Source organism: Bubalus bubalis, chromosome 23, assembly GCF_019923935.1.
Source record: "Bubalus bubalis isolate 160015118507 breed Murrah chromosome 23, NDDB_SH_1, whole genome shotgun sequence".
NCBI lineage: Eukaryota > Metazoa > Chordata > Mammalia > Artiodactyla > Bovidae > Bubalus > Bubalus bubalis.
The window spans coordinates 6,685,433-6,700,765 of record NC_059179.1 but is presented as its reverse complement, the minus strand read 5'-3'; the positions used below and the strand labels follow the sequence as shown (position 1 = coordinate 6,700,765).

At 42.2% G+C, this 15,333-nt stretch overlaps 1 protein-coding gene across 2 annotated transcripts; it reads right to left on the bottom strand.

The window, feature by feature from the left end:
• Positions 1–6,072: 6,072 nt before the first annotated feature.
• MBL2 (mannose binding lectin 2) lies at positions 6,073–11,177 on the bottom strand. 2 transcript variants are annotated; one of them, XM_006078481.4, is made up of 5 exons: positions 11,048–11,177; positions 9,785–9,983; positions 9,278–9,394; positions 7,854–7,922; positions 6,073–6,833 (listed from the first exon to the last, which is right to left on the bottom strand). In XM_006078481.4, exons 2-5 carry the CDS (start codon positions 9,972–9,974, stop codon positions 6,460–6,462), a joined length of 750 nt encoding a protein of 249 aa, XP_006078543.3. In that variant the 5' UTR covers positions 9,975–9,983; positions 11,048–11,177; the 3' UTR covers positions 6,073–6,459. The 2 variants fall into 2 exon arrangements, with proteins under 2 accessions (XP_006078543.3, XP_006078544.3); XM_006078482.4 differs by having other exon boundaries at positions 9,896–9,983; positions 11,048–11,164.
• Between the last annotated feature and the right edge of the window lie 4,156 nt (positions 11,178–15,333).

The following is a 15,333-nucleotide window of genomic DNA, read 5'->3' as shown; positions in this document are numbered from 1 at the left end:
TCATAACTTTCCTTTCAAGGAATAAGTGTCTTTTAATTTCATGGCTGCAATCACCATCTGCAGTGATTTTGGAGCCCAAAAAAATAAAGTCTGACACTGTTTCCACTGTTTCCCCATCTACCTCCCATGATGTGATGGGACCGGATGCCATGATCTTCGTTTTCTGAATGTTGAGCTTTAAGCCAACTTTTTCACTCTCCACTTTCACTTTCATCAAGAGGCTTTTTAGTTCCTCTTCACTTTCTGCCATAAGGGTTTTGCTTTTGTTTTTGTTTTTGTTTTTTTTCTTTTGCCATAAAAGGTAACTTTCTCAGGTTCTAGGGATTAGGACAAGGATATATCTTTGAGGGCTGTAACTCAGTCCACTGCAGTACTTATCACATTAAATTGGCCACACTGAGGGACCCAAACTGAAATTTCCCATTCAGACATAGGTGCCCTGAGGGCTGGCCTGAGAAAGTTCATGCTTAAGACAAACATTAACTATCTTGACCTTTCTGATGCATTTGTGACTCAAAGACTGTGAGATGGGACCACACACAGTTTATGTCCTTCCATAACCAATCTCCACATACGTTTCTCTGCCCTGTTCAGTATAAATCAGGATTCTTTTCAAATATTATGCAATAAAACTTTAAAACGAGACAGGGAGATACAGGAAAGAGAAAGAAAGGGAAAGAGATATAGAAAAAATGCAAGCAGAACACAATATGACAGAAAAGAACATTTCTGATGTCAGAGAATGCAAATTATCTAAGGATCTGATACCTCAAAGCTGTAAGAAAGCAGATTTGGGGAGATCCTAGAGCCAAAAGCTTACAGGTTGTCCCCAAGGGCGCCAGAAGCACAGGCTGCAGAAGCCTCCCCAGCAGCTGTAACAACTCGGATCTCCGAGAATAATTGTCCAGTAGACACCAATGTGGACTCAAGGGAGCCTACCGAAGGTGAGAGGCCTCAGAGCATAATGGAAGGGGCTGGAGCAGCAGTGGTTCCAAGGTACCAGGCCTTGTTAGTTATAAGACCTGCATGGTGGGAAATGAGAGAGAGATGGGTCCTTGCATCTAAGGATGAAACCATGAGCTCTACTGGGAGTGTTGCCCCATGTTGTGTGTGGGATGTCCTGTTCTCTTAAGGCAGTGGGGGCTGCTTATAGGAAGAACCCCTGCCACACTTTGCACTGGGAAGAGAAATTTGAGATCAGGAGATTTCAAGGAAGTGTGCAGGGTTCTAAGGGGAAAAAAAGATGTGGCCACAGGAAAATAAAGGTTAGGTCTCATGATCTCATGTGTTCCCTTTTCTCAAATGTTGCAGCATCTCAAAAGTCACTCGCTGAGTGAAAAGGCAATATTTGATGCTGCTTTGTCCCTGCAATTACAGGAACTGATAAATATCACCCAAAATGGGAAAATTTCCCCAAATGTGTTTAAATTGAGTGTGGCCTAAGCACTGTTACTGACTGCCACCATGGTGAAAATGGGCTTGAGAGTGTTTCTCTTTTCTGTTTTTGTATTTTGTATTTGTATTTGTCCCCTACAATGAAAAGGATATCTTTTTTGGGTGTTAGTTCTAAAAGGTCTTGTAGGTCTTCATAGAACCATTCAACTTCAGCTTCTTCAGTGTTACTGGTTGGGGCATAGACTTGGATTACTGTGGTATTAAATGGTTTGCCTTGGAAATGAACAGAGATCATTCTGTCATTATTGAGATTGCATCCAAGGACTGCATTTCGGGCTCTTTTGTTGACCATGATGGCTACACAATTTCTCCTAAGGGATTTCAAAGATGATGCTGTGAAAGTGCTGCACTCAATATGCCAGCAAATTTGGAAAACTCAGCAGTGGCCACAGGACTGGAAAAGGTCAGTTTTCATTCCAGTCCCAAAGAAAGGAAATGCCAAAGAATGCTCAAACTACCACACAATTGCCCTCATCTCACACACTAGTAAAGTAATGCTCAAAGTTCTCCAAGCCAGCCTTCAGCAATACGTGAACCGTGAACTACCAGTTGTTCAAGCTGGTTTTAGAAAAGGCAGAGGAACCAGAGATCAAATTGCCAACATCTGCTGGATCATCGAAAAAGAAAGAGAGTTCCAGAAAAACAACTATTTCTGCTTTATTGACTATGCCAAAGCCTTTAACTGTGTGGATCACAATAAGCTGTGGAAAATTCTGAAAGAGATGGGAATACCAGAGCACCTGACCTGCCTCTTGAGAAACGTATATACAGGTCAGGAAGCAACAGTTAGAACTGGACATGGAACAACAAACTGTTTCCGAATAGGAAAAGGAGTACATCAAGGCTGTATATTGTCACCCTGCTTATTTAACTCATATGCAGAGTACATCATGAGAAACGCTGGGCTGGAAGAAACACAAGCTGGAATCAAGATTGCTGGGAGAACTATCAATAACCTCAGATATGCAGATGACACCACCCTTATGGCAGAAAGTGAAGAGGAACTCAAAAGCCTCTTGATGAAAGTGAAAGTGGAGAGTGAAAAAGTTGGCTTAAAGCTCAACATTCAGAAAACGAAGATCATGGCATCTGGTCCCATCACTTCATGGGGAATACATGGGGAAACAGTGGAAACAGCATCAGACTTTATTTTGGGGGGCTCCAAAATCACTGCAGATGGTGATTGCAGCCATGAAATTAAAAGACACTTACTCCTTGGAAGAAAAGTTATGACCAACCTAGACAGCATACTAAAAAGCAGAGACATTACTTTGCCAATGAAGGTCTGTCTAGGCAAGGCTATGGTTTTTCCAGTGGTCATGTATGGATGTGAGAGTTTGACTGTGAAGAAAGCTGAGTGCCAAAGAGTTGATGCTTTTGAACTGTGGTGTTGGAGAAGACTCTTGAGAGTCCCTTGGACTGCAAGGAGATCCAATCAGTCCATTCTAAAGTGTTCATTGGAGTCCAGTGTTCATTGGAAGGACTAATGCTGAAGCTGAAACGCCAATACTTTGGCCACCTCATGTGAAGAGTTGACTCATTGGAAAGACTCTGATGCTGGGAGGGATTGAGGGCAGGAGGAGAAGGGGGTGACAGAGGATGAGATGGCTGGATGGCATCACCGACTCGATCGACATAAGTTTGAGTGAACTCCGGGAGTTAGTGATGGACAGGGAGGCGTGGCGTGCTGTGATTCATGGGGTTGCAAAGAGTTGGACACAACTGAGTGACTGAGCTGAACTGATTTGTATTTGTATTCTGTTTTTGTATTTTTCTGTTTCTGCCTTTAGTTGCTGCTTTCATGTGGAAAGCAGCTTTCATGCTTTCTTTCATAGCGATGGTGTGGCTTGTGACCTTTTTATATGTCTTTCCAACTTCTCAAAGCGTGAAATTGTGGAGCAGGGGTAGGGACTCATTTTGGAGTGTCAAAAGTCCTGACTTGCAAGGGTTGGAGGAGCCATGTCCTCCTAAAGTGCTCTAGGCTGGGTTGCTGAAGAAGGACTCGGGCTCCACAAGATGTCAGTGACACCCTTCTGGCTCAGTCTGAGCAGAATCAGAAACTGAAAAATGAGATCAGGAAAAGTTAAAATAAAATTTTCAGTCTTGAATTACTACAGGGGGTTGGGAACTTCATCTTTAGACTGCTTGCCTTGTGAATTCAGTTCTCTGAAGGATGTAAGAAAAGTCATTTATCTGATGCTTGTGTAGCTTTCTTGGCTTTTGTTTTGAGAATGGAGGTTTGGCTTTCAAACCCTTTACATGTTGGAGCTAAAGCAGGAAGTATGATTTTTATATTATCCAAATGTTATCTTTCCTGTAAACATAGTAAAGAAAGAAGCAGTGGGCAGAGTAGATAGTTACAGCAGTCCTCTCAGATGTATTCTCGATAAAATTTTTGTAAAGACTAGATTCAGGAATTAGGTGGATAATAAGGCTTTCTGCTTATAAGTAAAATAGAGTAGGTTACAGAAAGCCATGGCTTCCACTATAATAATTAGAAAAAGCCAGAAAAAGTTAATCAAGATTATATTTTGATCATATCAGAGTACTGTAGAGCACTGAAAACAAGGTAAACTGAATTCTATTAATACATTATAAATAATGCTTCCAATATCTGCTGCTGCTGCTAAGTCGCTTCAGTCGTGTCCGACTCTGTGCAACCCCAGAGACGGAAGCCCACCAGGCTCCCCCGTCCTTGGGATTCTCCAGGCAAGAACACTGGAGTGGGTTGCCATTTCCTTCTCCAATGCATGAAAGTGAAAAGTAAAAGGGAAGGCGCTCAGTCACGTCTGACTCTTAGCGACCCCATGGACTGCAGCCCACCAGGCTCGTCTGTCCATGGGATTTTCCAGGCAAGAGTGCTGGAGTGGGGTGCCATTGCCTTCTCCAATATCTAGTTACTGATAAATACTTGTTCCTTTGGGAGACATTGCCAATTCTGGGCTTAAGACTGACCTCAGTGTGGCAGAGCAAACATGCTGGAGAGAAAAAAAAAAAAACTGGCAAAATATTTAGAGTCACTAGGGAAGGTGTGACAAATGGAAAATTGAAGTTTTTCACACTGAAAGAAAATTATCCTCAGTGGAAAAACTGCAAAAAGGTATAACAATCTCTGGAAAGTGTACACCTAAAATATTAACTGTCCATACAGCAATGACAAGAGTAATTTATTGTGGAGTTTATGCATATGTAAGAACAGCAAGATATAAACCAGGAGGAGAACAAGTGGAGTGAAACTCTAGTGAGATTTGTGCATTGCTTGGGAAGTAGTCAAGTATTAGTTTATGATGCAAAATAATAAGGCAATAATGATGTGTATGATAATCCACAGGAAAAGCACCAAAAGAATAGTGTTCAAGTGTCTGACTAAATATCAAATAGATAAGATGGAAATAAATATGATTAATCCAAAATAAGGCAGGAAAGAAGGAATAAGTAAAAAAGGAATGGAATTGATTTTAAAAATTAAAAAGCTATATTTGAACCAGTTATATTAATAATTAAATTGAATGTATATGAATTAAACTCTTCAACAGAAGTCTAACTCAAGATAACATAGCCGTTAAATGATAGAACTGTAAATCCAATGTAGATTGTAGAAGTCTAACTCAAGATAGTTCAGTTCAGTTCAGTTCAGTCGCTCAGTCGTGTCAGACTCTTTGTGACCCCATGCATCGCAGCACTCAAGATAACATAGCCGTTAAATGATAGAGCTGTAAATCCAAAGTAGATTGTCACATTAGATATTCAAAAGAGCCAAACATATGCTAATAAAAGATAAACATTCTAAATATAAGGACAGAAGTAGGTAAATGTAAAATAATGGGATGGCATGTATCATGAGAGTACTAAATGAAAGAAAGCTGATGAGGGCCCTTTCATTAAAAAAACACTGGTGAAAAAATATTGTTAGGAATAAAGAAGGTATTTCAAAATGAAAAGAGGAATAAAGATGTAAAAAATAGTAATCCTAAATTTTTAGGTGATTATTAATATGGTTTCAATATAGAGAGAACAAGAAATGGCAAAATAAATGAAAAACAAATACATAATCATAGCTGGATATTTTAATGTACATTTTTTAGAAACTGATTTTAAATGTTCAAATTTAGTAAGATGTTATAAACATCAAGCTTAACATCCTGGCCTGATGTTGTACCTATCAGCTAAAGAAAACATATGATTGAACATGCACATAATACATGTACCATTCAGTTCAGTTCAATTCAGTCGCTCAGTCGTGTCTGACTCTTTGCGACCCCATGAACTCCAGGCCTCCCTGTCCATCACCAACTCCCGGAGTCCACCCAAACCCATGTCCATTGAGTTGGTGATGCTATCCAACCATCTCGCCCTCTGTCGTCCCCTTCTCCTCCTGCCCTCAATCTTTCCCAGCATGAGGGTCTTTTCAAATGAGTCAGCTCTTTGCATCAGGTGGCCAAAGTATTGGAGTTTCACCTTTATCATCATTCCTTCCAAAGAAATCCCAGGACTGATCTCCTTTAGAATGGACTGGCTGGATCTCCTTACAGTCCAAGGGACTCTCAAGAGTCTTCTCCAACACCACAGTTCAAAAGCATCAATTCTTCTGCACTTAGCTTTCTTTATAGTCTCAAACAAAAATGAACAGCATCATTAAATTAGATACTTAATGTATAATCTTACATGTAATGTCTGACTCATAGTAAACATTTTAAAATATGTTATTAGTACTCCCACTATTACTGCTGTTGCTACTGTTACTACCATTATTTTCTTGTTCCTGAAATAATTATTATTAGTGACTCGGTCTGAACCAGAAACTCTTACACCACTATAAGTCTCTTCACGCTTTTCAGTTCCACATCTCATCATTCTCAATCCATTCTTCTCATTGTCTCTGTTTCCCCACAAAAGAGCAACTCAGTACGGGGTGTGTGAAATTGACATATATTTATCCTCCAAACAAGGTTGTGGGCCCATGAGATGAGTAAAGGAACAGGAGGACTTGAGGCTCATGCTCCCTCAGATAGAGAATTCGCAGACAGTCAAAAAGGAGGCGGAACAAGCGATGTCATTCCATTTGCCGTCCAACAAAAGTGTCACACAGTGCTCCCCAGGAGAAGCGTTGTTAGGCTCGCCGTCATTCCAGTTTTGGTAGGTCACCCTCCTTCCTGTCAGATCCACAAAGTTGCCTTCAGTCTCCTGATCTGTGATGCCCAGGAAGGCCTCTTCAGTGACTAAATCCTTGAGGGCCCTGTTTTCTTCAGCATTCGTAGGGGTGGCCACACGGCCATGGAACTGCGCACATAGAGTCTTCACTTCATTAAAAGGCATCTTTTTACCATTGGTAAAAAATGCCTTCTTCCCAACTCTTTTGCCCAGAGAGAAGATTAGCCCTAAAATGGGAAAATATAGGTGACACGGTTTGTCTCTAAGTCCAGCCCAAGATATTTTTCTGGATGAATGTTTCTATAGTACAGATGCCACATAAAATATGGTATGTCCAGTTACATTTGAATTATAGAAAAGCAGTGGATTTTTAAAAATTTTAGTATAAAGATCTCATATGCAGTTTTTAGGACACACATATACCAAAAAAAAAAAAAAAAATGCTGTTGTTTACCTGAAATTCAGATTTAACTCAGTAAGCTTTTTTTTGGTTAAGTCTAGCAGCCCTAATCTGAACAGACGGACTGGAACAAAGGCCTTTGTCTCTTTGGACCATATTCTAGAATACACATAATTTAGAGTTCTAAGTTTTAACCCAATAGTAACATAAATAAATGTACATTTCTTAGAATATTTGTCTCAGGGCAAGTAACAGGTTAAGCCCCATTGCCAGTTCTCAGGACCAGCATAACAAAGGGAGAGAGGTTTGGCCCCATTTTCAGTGACCTGTATGTACGCTGTACACTGTGATATAAAGAAGCAGAATCGGGGTCTCTGGTATTAGCATGCATGGATGCTCATTTGGTCAGCTGTGTCTGACTCTTTGAGGCCCCATGGATTGCAACCCACCGGGCTCCTCTGTCCATGGAATTTTCCAGGCAAGAATACTGAAGTGGGTTGCCATTTCCTACTCCAGGGGATCTTCCCAACCCAGGGATCAAAGCTGCGTCTCCTACATCTCCTGCATTGGCAGGTGGAATGTTTACCACTGAGCCACCTGGGTAGTCCTCTCTGGTATCATACTGACTTCAGTTTATAAGTTGCTCTGCTACTCATTAGTTCTATGCTTTTGAGCAAATTATGTACTTTTTCTTTGCCTTCATTTATACCAAAAGTTGTTGTGAGGATTTCATGAAATCAGAATATGAATAGACACCTATCCAGGTACTAGAAAATTAAACATATTCAATAAATGTTGTCTTTCACTTTACCAAACTTCAAGCTGCCTGAAAAGAGAGAAGGCTTACAGTTTTTGATCTGGTTCAATTCAGATCGTAGAGTTGCTCTTTCTGAAGTAGCCAGGCTAATATAGTCACCTAGAAAATTAAGTGAAAGAGTGTTGTTAAGAAGTTATCTTAGAACTATAAGGGGGTAGGGTACCTTTTGAAACTAAAAAAAAATAAATAAATAAAATTAAAAGTTTATTTTATATTGATATTTGCTCTTTGAAAAAAAAAATGAAAAATATCAAGAAGCAAAAAGAAGGAAAATTGTCTTTATTTCCATCTAACCCAAAACATGACTCTTCATCTGTTGAATATATGTGAAGACACTTTATAGACACATACATTCCCACACACACATGCACATACATACATTCCCTGTTGATTTGTTAATAGCATTATAGCTCTCCACATGCCAAGCTAGTCACTAATTGTTTTATTTCTCCAAACAAATAGCTCTATCATGGACAAAATTGTGGAACAAACTAATTGAAGAATTATTATGAGCTGGTGAATCCTGACTATAAAGTCTACAGAGTTTCATCTTTGGCAATGTTTTGTTTTTGTTCATTTTGTTGTTTGTTTTTCCCTGAGTTTGTCCTGTTAATCAGTGAACTAGGATTTCTGTGAGTTGTCCATTATCCATGGGGGAGGGCATGAGACAAGCTATGTGTAGTAGATGGCAAAAATGACTTGGATATGATGCAGCTTCTCTGAGGAAATGGAGTCTATTCCCCACTCCTTGAATCTGAGCCGGGCTTGGGACTTGTGTTGATCAATACAGTGTGGTGGAAGCAATAGTGTATGTATCCCAAGCCTTAAGGAGGCCTTAAGCCTTCCGCTCTTCCTTTTCGTCTGAATCCTGTTATCACCTCTGTGTGATTAAGGCCAGGTGAGTCAACAGGAGGATGAGAACCCGTGGCTCAGCCACCTTCATCACTCCAGCTGATGGGTGCACAATAGCCAACATGTACGTGAGACCACTGGCCATCAGTTGATACATGAGTGAGTCTGGCTGAGACCAGCAAAGAAATTATTCGATTCACAGAATTTTGATTTAAATAAATGGCTGTGTGTTGTTTCTCATGAAGTAAGAGATAATTGACATACCATGTATCTACCACTCTTGTGAAAATAGGCATAATAAGCCCAATACATATATTCTCCCTTTTGGACCAAATTGTTTCAGTTGAAGGATATCCAGGGCTCAGATCCTCCAGCAGGCATCTGGCGAGGGTTTGGCTCTGAACGGTTTGTGACTCTGTATTCAGGAATTGATAGGAACCCCTGAGGCTCTAAGTAACCTAGAGAAGCTGGAGGCTGCTTAGTCAGGAAGCAGAGTTGGGCATCTCCCCAGGAAGCAGCAGAAGGGGCATGTCCCACATGATACTTGAGCCCACAGACCCCAGGGGACTTCAGCCTGGCCCTTGCTAAAGTAAACTCCTTACCCATATTTTCTCCAGGGTCTCCTTTTTGGCCTATTGGTCCTGGTATCCCAGGGATCCCTGGTGTTCCTTGAGGCCCCATCTTTCCAGGAGGGTCCTGCGAGCCTCTGAGTCCTTGATCTGTTGGAGGAAAAAGGAAACATGACTCAATATTTGTGTTCCTCTCTATTTCTCCAAAAAATATGATGCCCAATCCCTTCCCAGGGGAAAGGAGACATTGACTTAGGGATAACTTTTCTGAGCTGCTGTTTTTAAGGACCACAGAAGAAAAGCCTCCTATGTCCCACAGGATGCTTTGAGGGCCAACTCCCTGAGCCGGCAGGACCACCAAATGTCAGCAGTTTCTGTGTGAGAGTCTGGGATGCCAGAATCAGAGCTGTATCTCTGTTTCAAATGAGAATATGTAGTTGAGAGTAATACAAGAGGCATGAATACATTGCCCTCCTCCCAATCCAGGCAGTTTTCTTTGGGAGATAAAGAGTTGCAGAGAAAGAACAGCCCAAACTGTACCTGGTTCTCCCTTTTCTCCCTTGGCACCATCGCGCCCATCTTTGCCTGGGATGCCGTTGATGCCGGGAGGACCACAGGCAATCATGGGGCAGGTCTTCTGGATATACTCACAGTTCTCTGTTTCTTTGTCTGCACAAGATGCTGTCACCACACTCAGGAGAAGAAAAGGAAGTGCCGTAAACAGCGACATGGTCCTCACCTTGGTGTAAGAAAAGTCAAGGAAGAGTATCTCATCTTGTTCTCTTTATCTACACATATTTACTGAACCTATAACCTATACTGGGCACATGTGATGTAGAGGTGGAAAATCCATTCCTGGTCTCCAAACTGGGAATTTGGAAATGTGTTAATAAATCCTTCAATGACACTGGTTAATTAATACTTCAATAAAGGTAGATGTAAATAATTGCATTGTTGAGAGGAAGGAGTCACCAGTGCCTGTCCTCTGGTGCTACTGCAGAAATATCTGATTATGTTCTCTGTGTCCTTTGCAAGAGCAAATAGGCATACTCATGGCCAGAGACTCATGCCTGCTGGCTTAGGGAGTAATCGTGAATGGAGACCTAGCTTGCTCTTGCACTTCTCCCACTTGGGCCCTACTGCCACCTGCATCCCATCCTTAAATCTGGACAGTCTTTTGCCCTGAGTGCCAGATAACCAACATCTACTCAGTGGCAGGCACTGAGCTGCAAGCTAATGATCCAGAGAGGAAGAGTCACTACTAGTTACTACCCCAGCCACAATTAACTTGAGTTTGCTTTCTTTTGATGTTTGTTTCTCACTGCAAGAAAGACTTGCCAGGGGGAGAATTTTCTCTGGAAATTTCTCACTGTCTTAGCCCAGGTAGGATGCTAGATCCCCCTCTATTTCCTGACAGGTGTTCTGTGTGTCCTATATGTCAAGATCACTGTCAATATTCCTTGAATACCCTTCTCATTTTTCAATCCTAACATTTCATCTGATCTTCAAAGTTCTTTTCTAGATGTCCCTCCCCCAGGAAACCTCAGCAGCCCAGGATCCAGGGTCTAGTCCCTCTTGGCTCTCTTTGAAAACAAAGGTACAATCTCATTTGCAAATGTTCAGGTGAATCCAGGAAAGTTCCAGATGCCCCAGCATAAGCAGAGAAAGAGACACTCCATCATGGCTTCTACTTGCCCTCTCCCCACCTCCCCCACTCCAGAAAGTCTCTTATAGGCCTCCAAGATCAAGTCAAAGCCCTAACTACATGACCCAGGACCCCAGATCCATTTACCAAGTACTCACCAGGGCTTCTGCTGATCAGGGATATAGTCACAAGGAAACTGGCCCTCTAGCAGGGTGCTGGCAGATGCCTTAGGGTAAGGGAGGAGGCTGGGCTTGGCAATACAAAGTCCAATCAGCCTGGTGGACAGGGACAACATGGGCCTGCCTGGCCTTCAACCCCAGATTAATAAATAATTCCTCTTAGGAGGATTTCCCAGGGGCTTCTGGTACAGTGCTGGGTGGCAGTTTTCTTTGATACTGCACAATTCCCACTTCAAATTGTCAGTATTTTGACAGTTCTCATTTCTGGGCCAACATGAGTTGGTTCACATGGTTAATTGTGTTCAAGATTCATGTCTTCAACAGAGAAACATAAAGATACCTATGAATGCACTCATGCTTGTGCATACTAGCCATACACACACACACGCAGATGTGCACAGACACTCATCCATGAAGGCGCGGCAAACACCCTGCTGCTTTTGACACACCAAGACCACCCCTGTCTCAGGCTCTGGCCTTGGACTTCACCCAGCCTGAATGTCCTCTGTCATGTCACTGGCTGGCTCTTTCTCTTCTGTTGAAATGTTCCTGCCTCAGAGAAACCTGTGTTGACTACTTTAAGTGGTCCTCCTCTCTACCATCTTAACTTTATTTTTTAAAATATTTCTTATATTCCATGATGTTATATTCTATCCATTTACTTTACTTTTCTAGCTTTTATTCTGGTAAGTATAAACAACATACAATTTTACCATTTTGACCATTATTAAGTGTACAGTTTGGCAGTGTTATCCCAAACTGAAACTCTGTACCTATTAAACAGTATTTCCCTATTTCCAACCCCAACGTCAGCCCCAACCTGTAGTGACTGCTGTTTTATTTTTGTCTCTATGAGCTTGGCTACTCTAGGTGTCTTATATAAGTGGAATCATACAGGATTGGTCTTTTTGTGACTGACTTATTTCACTTATCTTAATGCCTTCAAGGTTCATCCATGTTATGACATGTATCAGAATTTCCTTCCTAAGTTTAAAAAATAAATATGTGTAAATAACACATTTTGGAAACATCATTTTTAATAGCAAATAAAAAAAGACCCTGGAAATTACCCAGTTATCCTTCAACAAGCAAATGGATAAATAAACCATGGAAAATTCACAGGAAAAGAAGCAGCAATTAATACAATAACTTGGATGAATTTCAAGGACATTATGTTAAGTAAAATCAATATAAACTTGGAAGCTTACAGACTGTATTATTCTTTTCATATAATATTCTTGAAATGGCACAATTAAATAAGGGAGGCCATATCAGCAGTTGGCAGGGAATAGGGCTTCAGGGAGAAGATAAAGATGCCGAACAAGAACGTTTCATTGTGGGTGATGGACTAGTTCTGTCTTAACTGTGATGATGAGACAAACCTATCATGGCAATAGCATTTCATAGAACTAAACACCAAGAAAAAAGGAATTCAGGTAAATAATGGTTAAATGCAAGTAAAACCCATATTGTATTGTTTTGATGTCAGCTTGCAGGTTTTGATGCTTGTACTCTGATATGTTAGATCCTACCATTGGTGAATGATGGAGGAAGAGTACCTGAGACTTTTCATTATGATTTCTTCAACTTGTCTATGAGACTAAAATGATTTCACATGAAAAAGTTTCCAGAGGGAGTCTTAAGGAAGTTGTGGGTGATCTAAAGACTATCCTTGCTTCCTTCAGTGCTTTGTCCAAACTTCACAATGGGAATAGTCTGTGCAATGGCTTGAAAGTGAGAAAAAGTAGGCCAGGTTCCCAAGGATAATATTAGTTAGTCTTATTGGTCTTATAGTGTGAGAGCCAAATGGTGAGAGATAAGGCATAAGCCGATTGATGATATGACTTACAAACTGTGTAAGACTTTGGACCTCCAACCAAAGGTCATTAGAGAAATTCCAATAGGAGAGGAAGGATCACAGTTGAATTTTCAAATCTTGTTTTGAGTAAAATATGGAGAATGATTGGAGAGCATGAAACTGGAAAAAAGATGACCAGCAAGGAAGTACTTTGCTGCTGTTGTTGTTCAGTTGTCCAGTCGTGTCCAGCTCCTTGTGACCCTGTGGACTGCAGCACGCCAGGCCTCCCTGTCCCTCACCATCCCCCAGAGTTTGCCCAAGTTCATGTTCATTGCATCGGTGATGCAATTCTCACTACCATCTAAATGGCAGATGATGGTGGCCAGAATCAGGGTAAAAGAAATTAGATCAAGAAACTAGATACATTTGAGAAACATCCATAATGTATAATTGACAGAGCTTAGGAATTGGTTGAGTGTGAGATAGTGAGCAGAAAAAGAAATTTGTTTGGGCACACACACTTCTGACTTGAATGTCTGAGTGTCATTCTGCTGACTGAAGGAGATATAATGGATACCTTGTAAGTGGATGGCTTGAATTATCTGCCAGTGGTCAAGAAGGATAGAGCAATAACTCTGAAGCAACATCTATTCAATTCTGGACATTTCCAATAGAGCTGTCATAAAATGTCCTTTTAGGGTGGTGAGGGACCCATCATAAGAGTTTCAAATAGAGGTTGCAGAGCCATGTGGTGAGGGTGTGGTAGAGGCCTCCAAACACCACAAGAAATATGGATGAGACTCCCCCCTCCTCCCCTGCCCACCAGATCCTTCCAACTAGCCTGTCCTTGGCTTATGAAAGGTCTCATTTCCTTACTTCCTGCTGACCCATTCCATAGACCTGAAAAAATGTCCAGGGTGGCAAAGAGCCAGATGCCTGAAGCAAAGGGCAGAGACTAAGAGATCCAGAGCTTAAAACCATCTGCTGCAACTTGTTCATGTGTCTCCCTTATTCTTCAGCATCCAGACTTTCCCCTTGTTCCTACTCCAAAGTGGCAGGAGGTTGAATGAGGTAGAGGACTCCAGGTCAGACTGGAGGTGCTAGCTTTGATCACTGTATTTGTTTGCACTGAACACTTAGTCCAGAGGTCACAAAGCTTCCTGGAACTGTGCTGGGAAGGGACAAACATCTGGATGAGAGTCAATCTGAAGGTTGAGCCACTTTTGTGGCTACAGCTGTGAGTCTCATCTCATTTCCACAGTCTCCAGGAGGCCTTTTCTATCAGGAGATGCCCTCTCCACCTCCTTCAGTCCCAACTGTCCAGTCTGCACTTTGCTTCATAGATAAGGTCACTGCATGCATTTGTTCTGGACCTTAGGCCCTTCCCAGCACTGCCTCTACTCTGGCACCTCCACAAAGACAATGATGCTGACTCTTTGATCTCTAGAAGGACTTCCTGCCCTTCTATACTCCTGTCCCTAGTGGGATGGAATCCCAGCTCTGCCACTTCCTGGCTATATGACTTTGGCCAAGTTCCATCTCCTTCAGATCCTGTTTCTTCATCTGTGAACAAGGACAACACTGCCATGCCTGTGTCATGGTACGGTGTCTTCTGATCCACACTCAGAAGGCATGACATTCAGCTCATCACACCAGTCTGCTAAAGACAAAGCCTTCATTGCCTTCAGAATGGTGGCACAATAGTCTTCTTACTGTGGGAAGCAGTGTTCTTGGGCAACCCCATCTGAAAACAGTATAGTATGAAATTTGGAACCTGAAGATATGGTTTGGGCTCATGATGGTGAGTTTAAGTCAGACAATATATTCTTTCTGAGCCTCGGATTTTGGCCAGGGGCACAGTTGCAGCAGGCATGGAGCATGCTTATGCATGATTTTAAGAGACGTGCCTCAGGGAGGGGCATGAGGAGGAGAAATTAGGGCAGTGTTGCAGGCAAAATACAAGCCCGGGCGGCTGCGACTGGCGCACTAAGCGCGGCCGAGAAGAGCTACCCTACGTCCGAGGTCAGGGGCGGCGACCAGGAGGAGCTACCCTAAGCCCCACGCCCGAGGCCAGGGGTGGCAGCCGGGAGGAGCAACCCCACTTCCAAGGAGCGGTGGCTGCGTGGGCGCAGGAGGGCCTAGAGGAGCTATACCACTTTGAAGGTCAGGAAGGGCGGTGGTGTGGAGATACCCCTTGTCCAAGGTAAGGAGCAGCGGCTGCGCTTTGCTGGAGCAGCCATGAAGAGATACCCCACGCCCAAGGAAAGAGAAACCCAAGTAAAATGGTAGGTGTTGCAAGAGGGCATCAGAGGGCAGACACACTGAAACCATACTCACAGAAAACTAGTCAATCTAATCACACTAGGACCACAGCCTTGTCTAACTCAATGAAACTAAGTCATGCCCATGGGGCAACCCAAGATAGGCGGGTCATGGTGGAGAGATCTGACAGAATGTGGTCCACTGG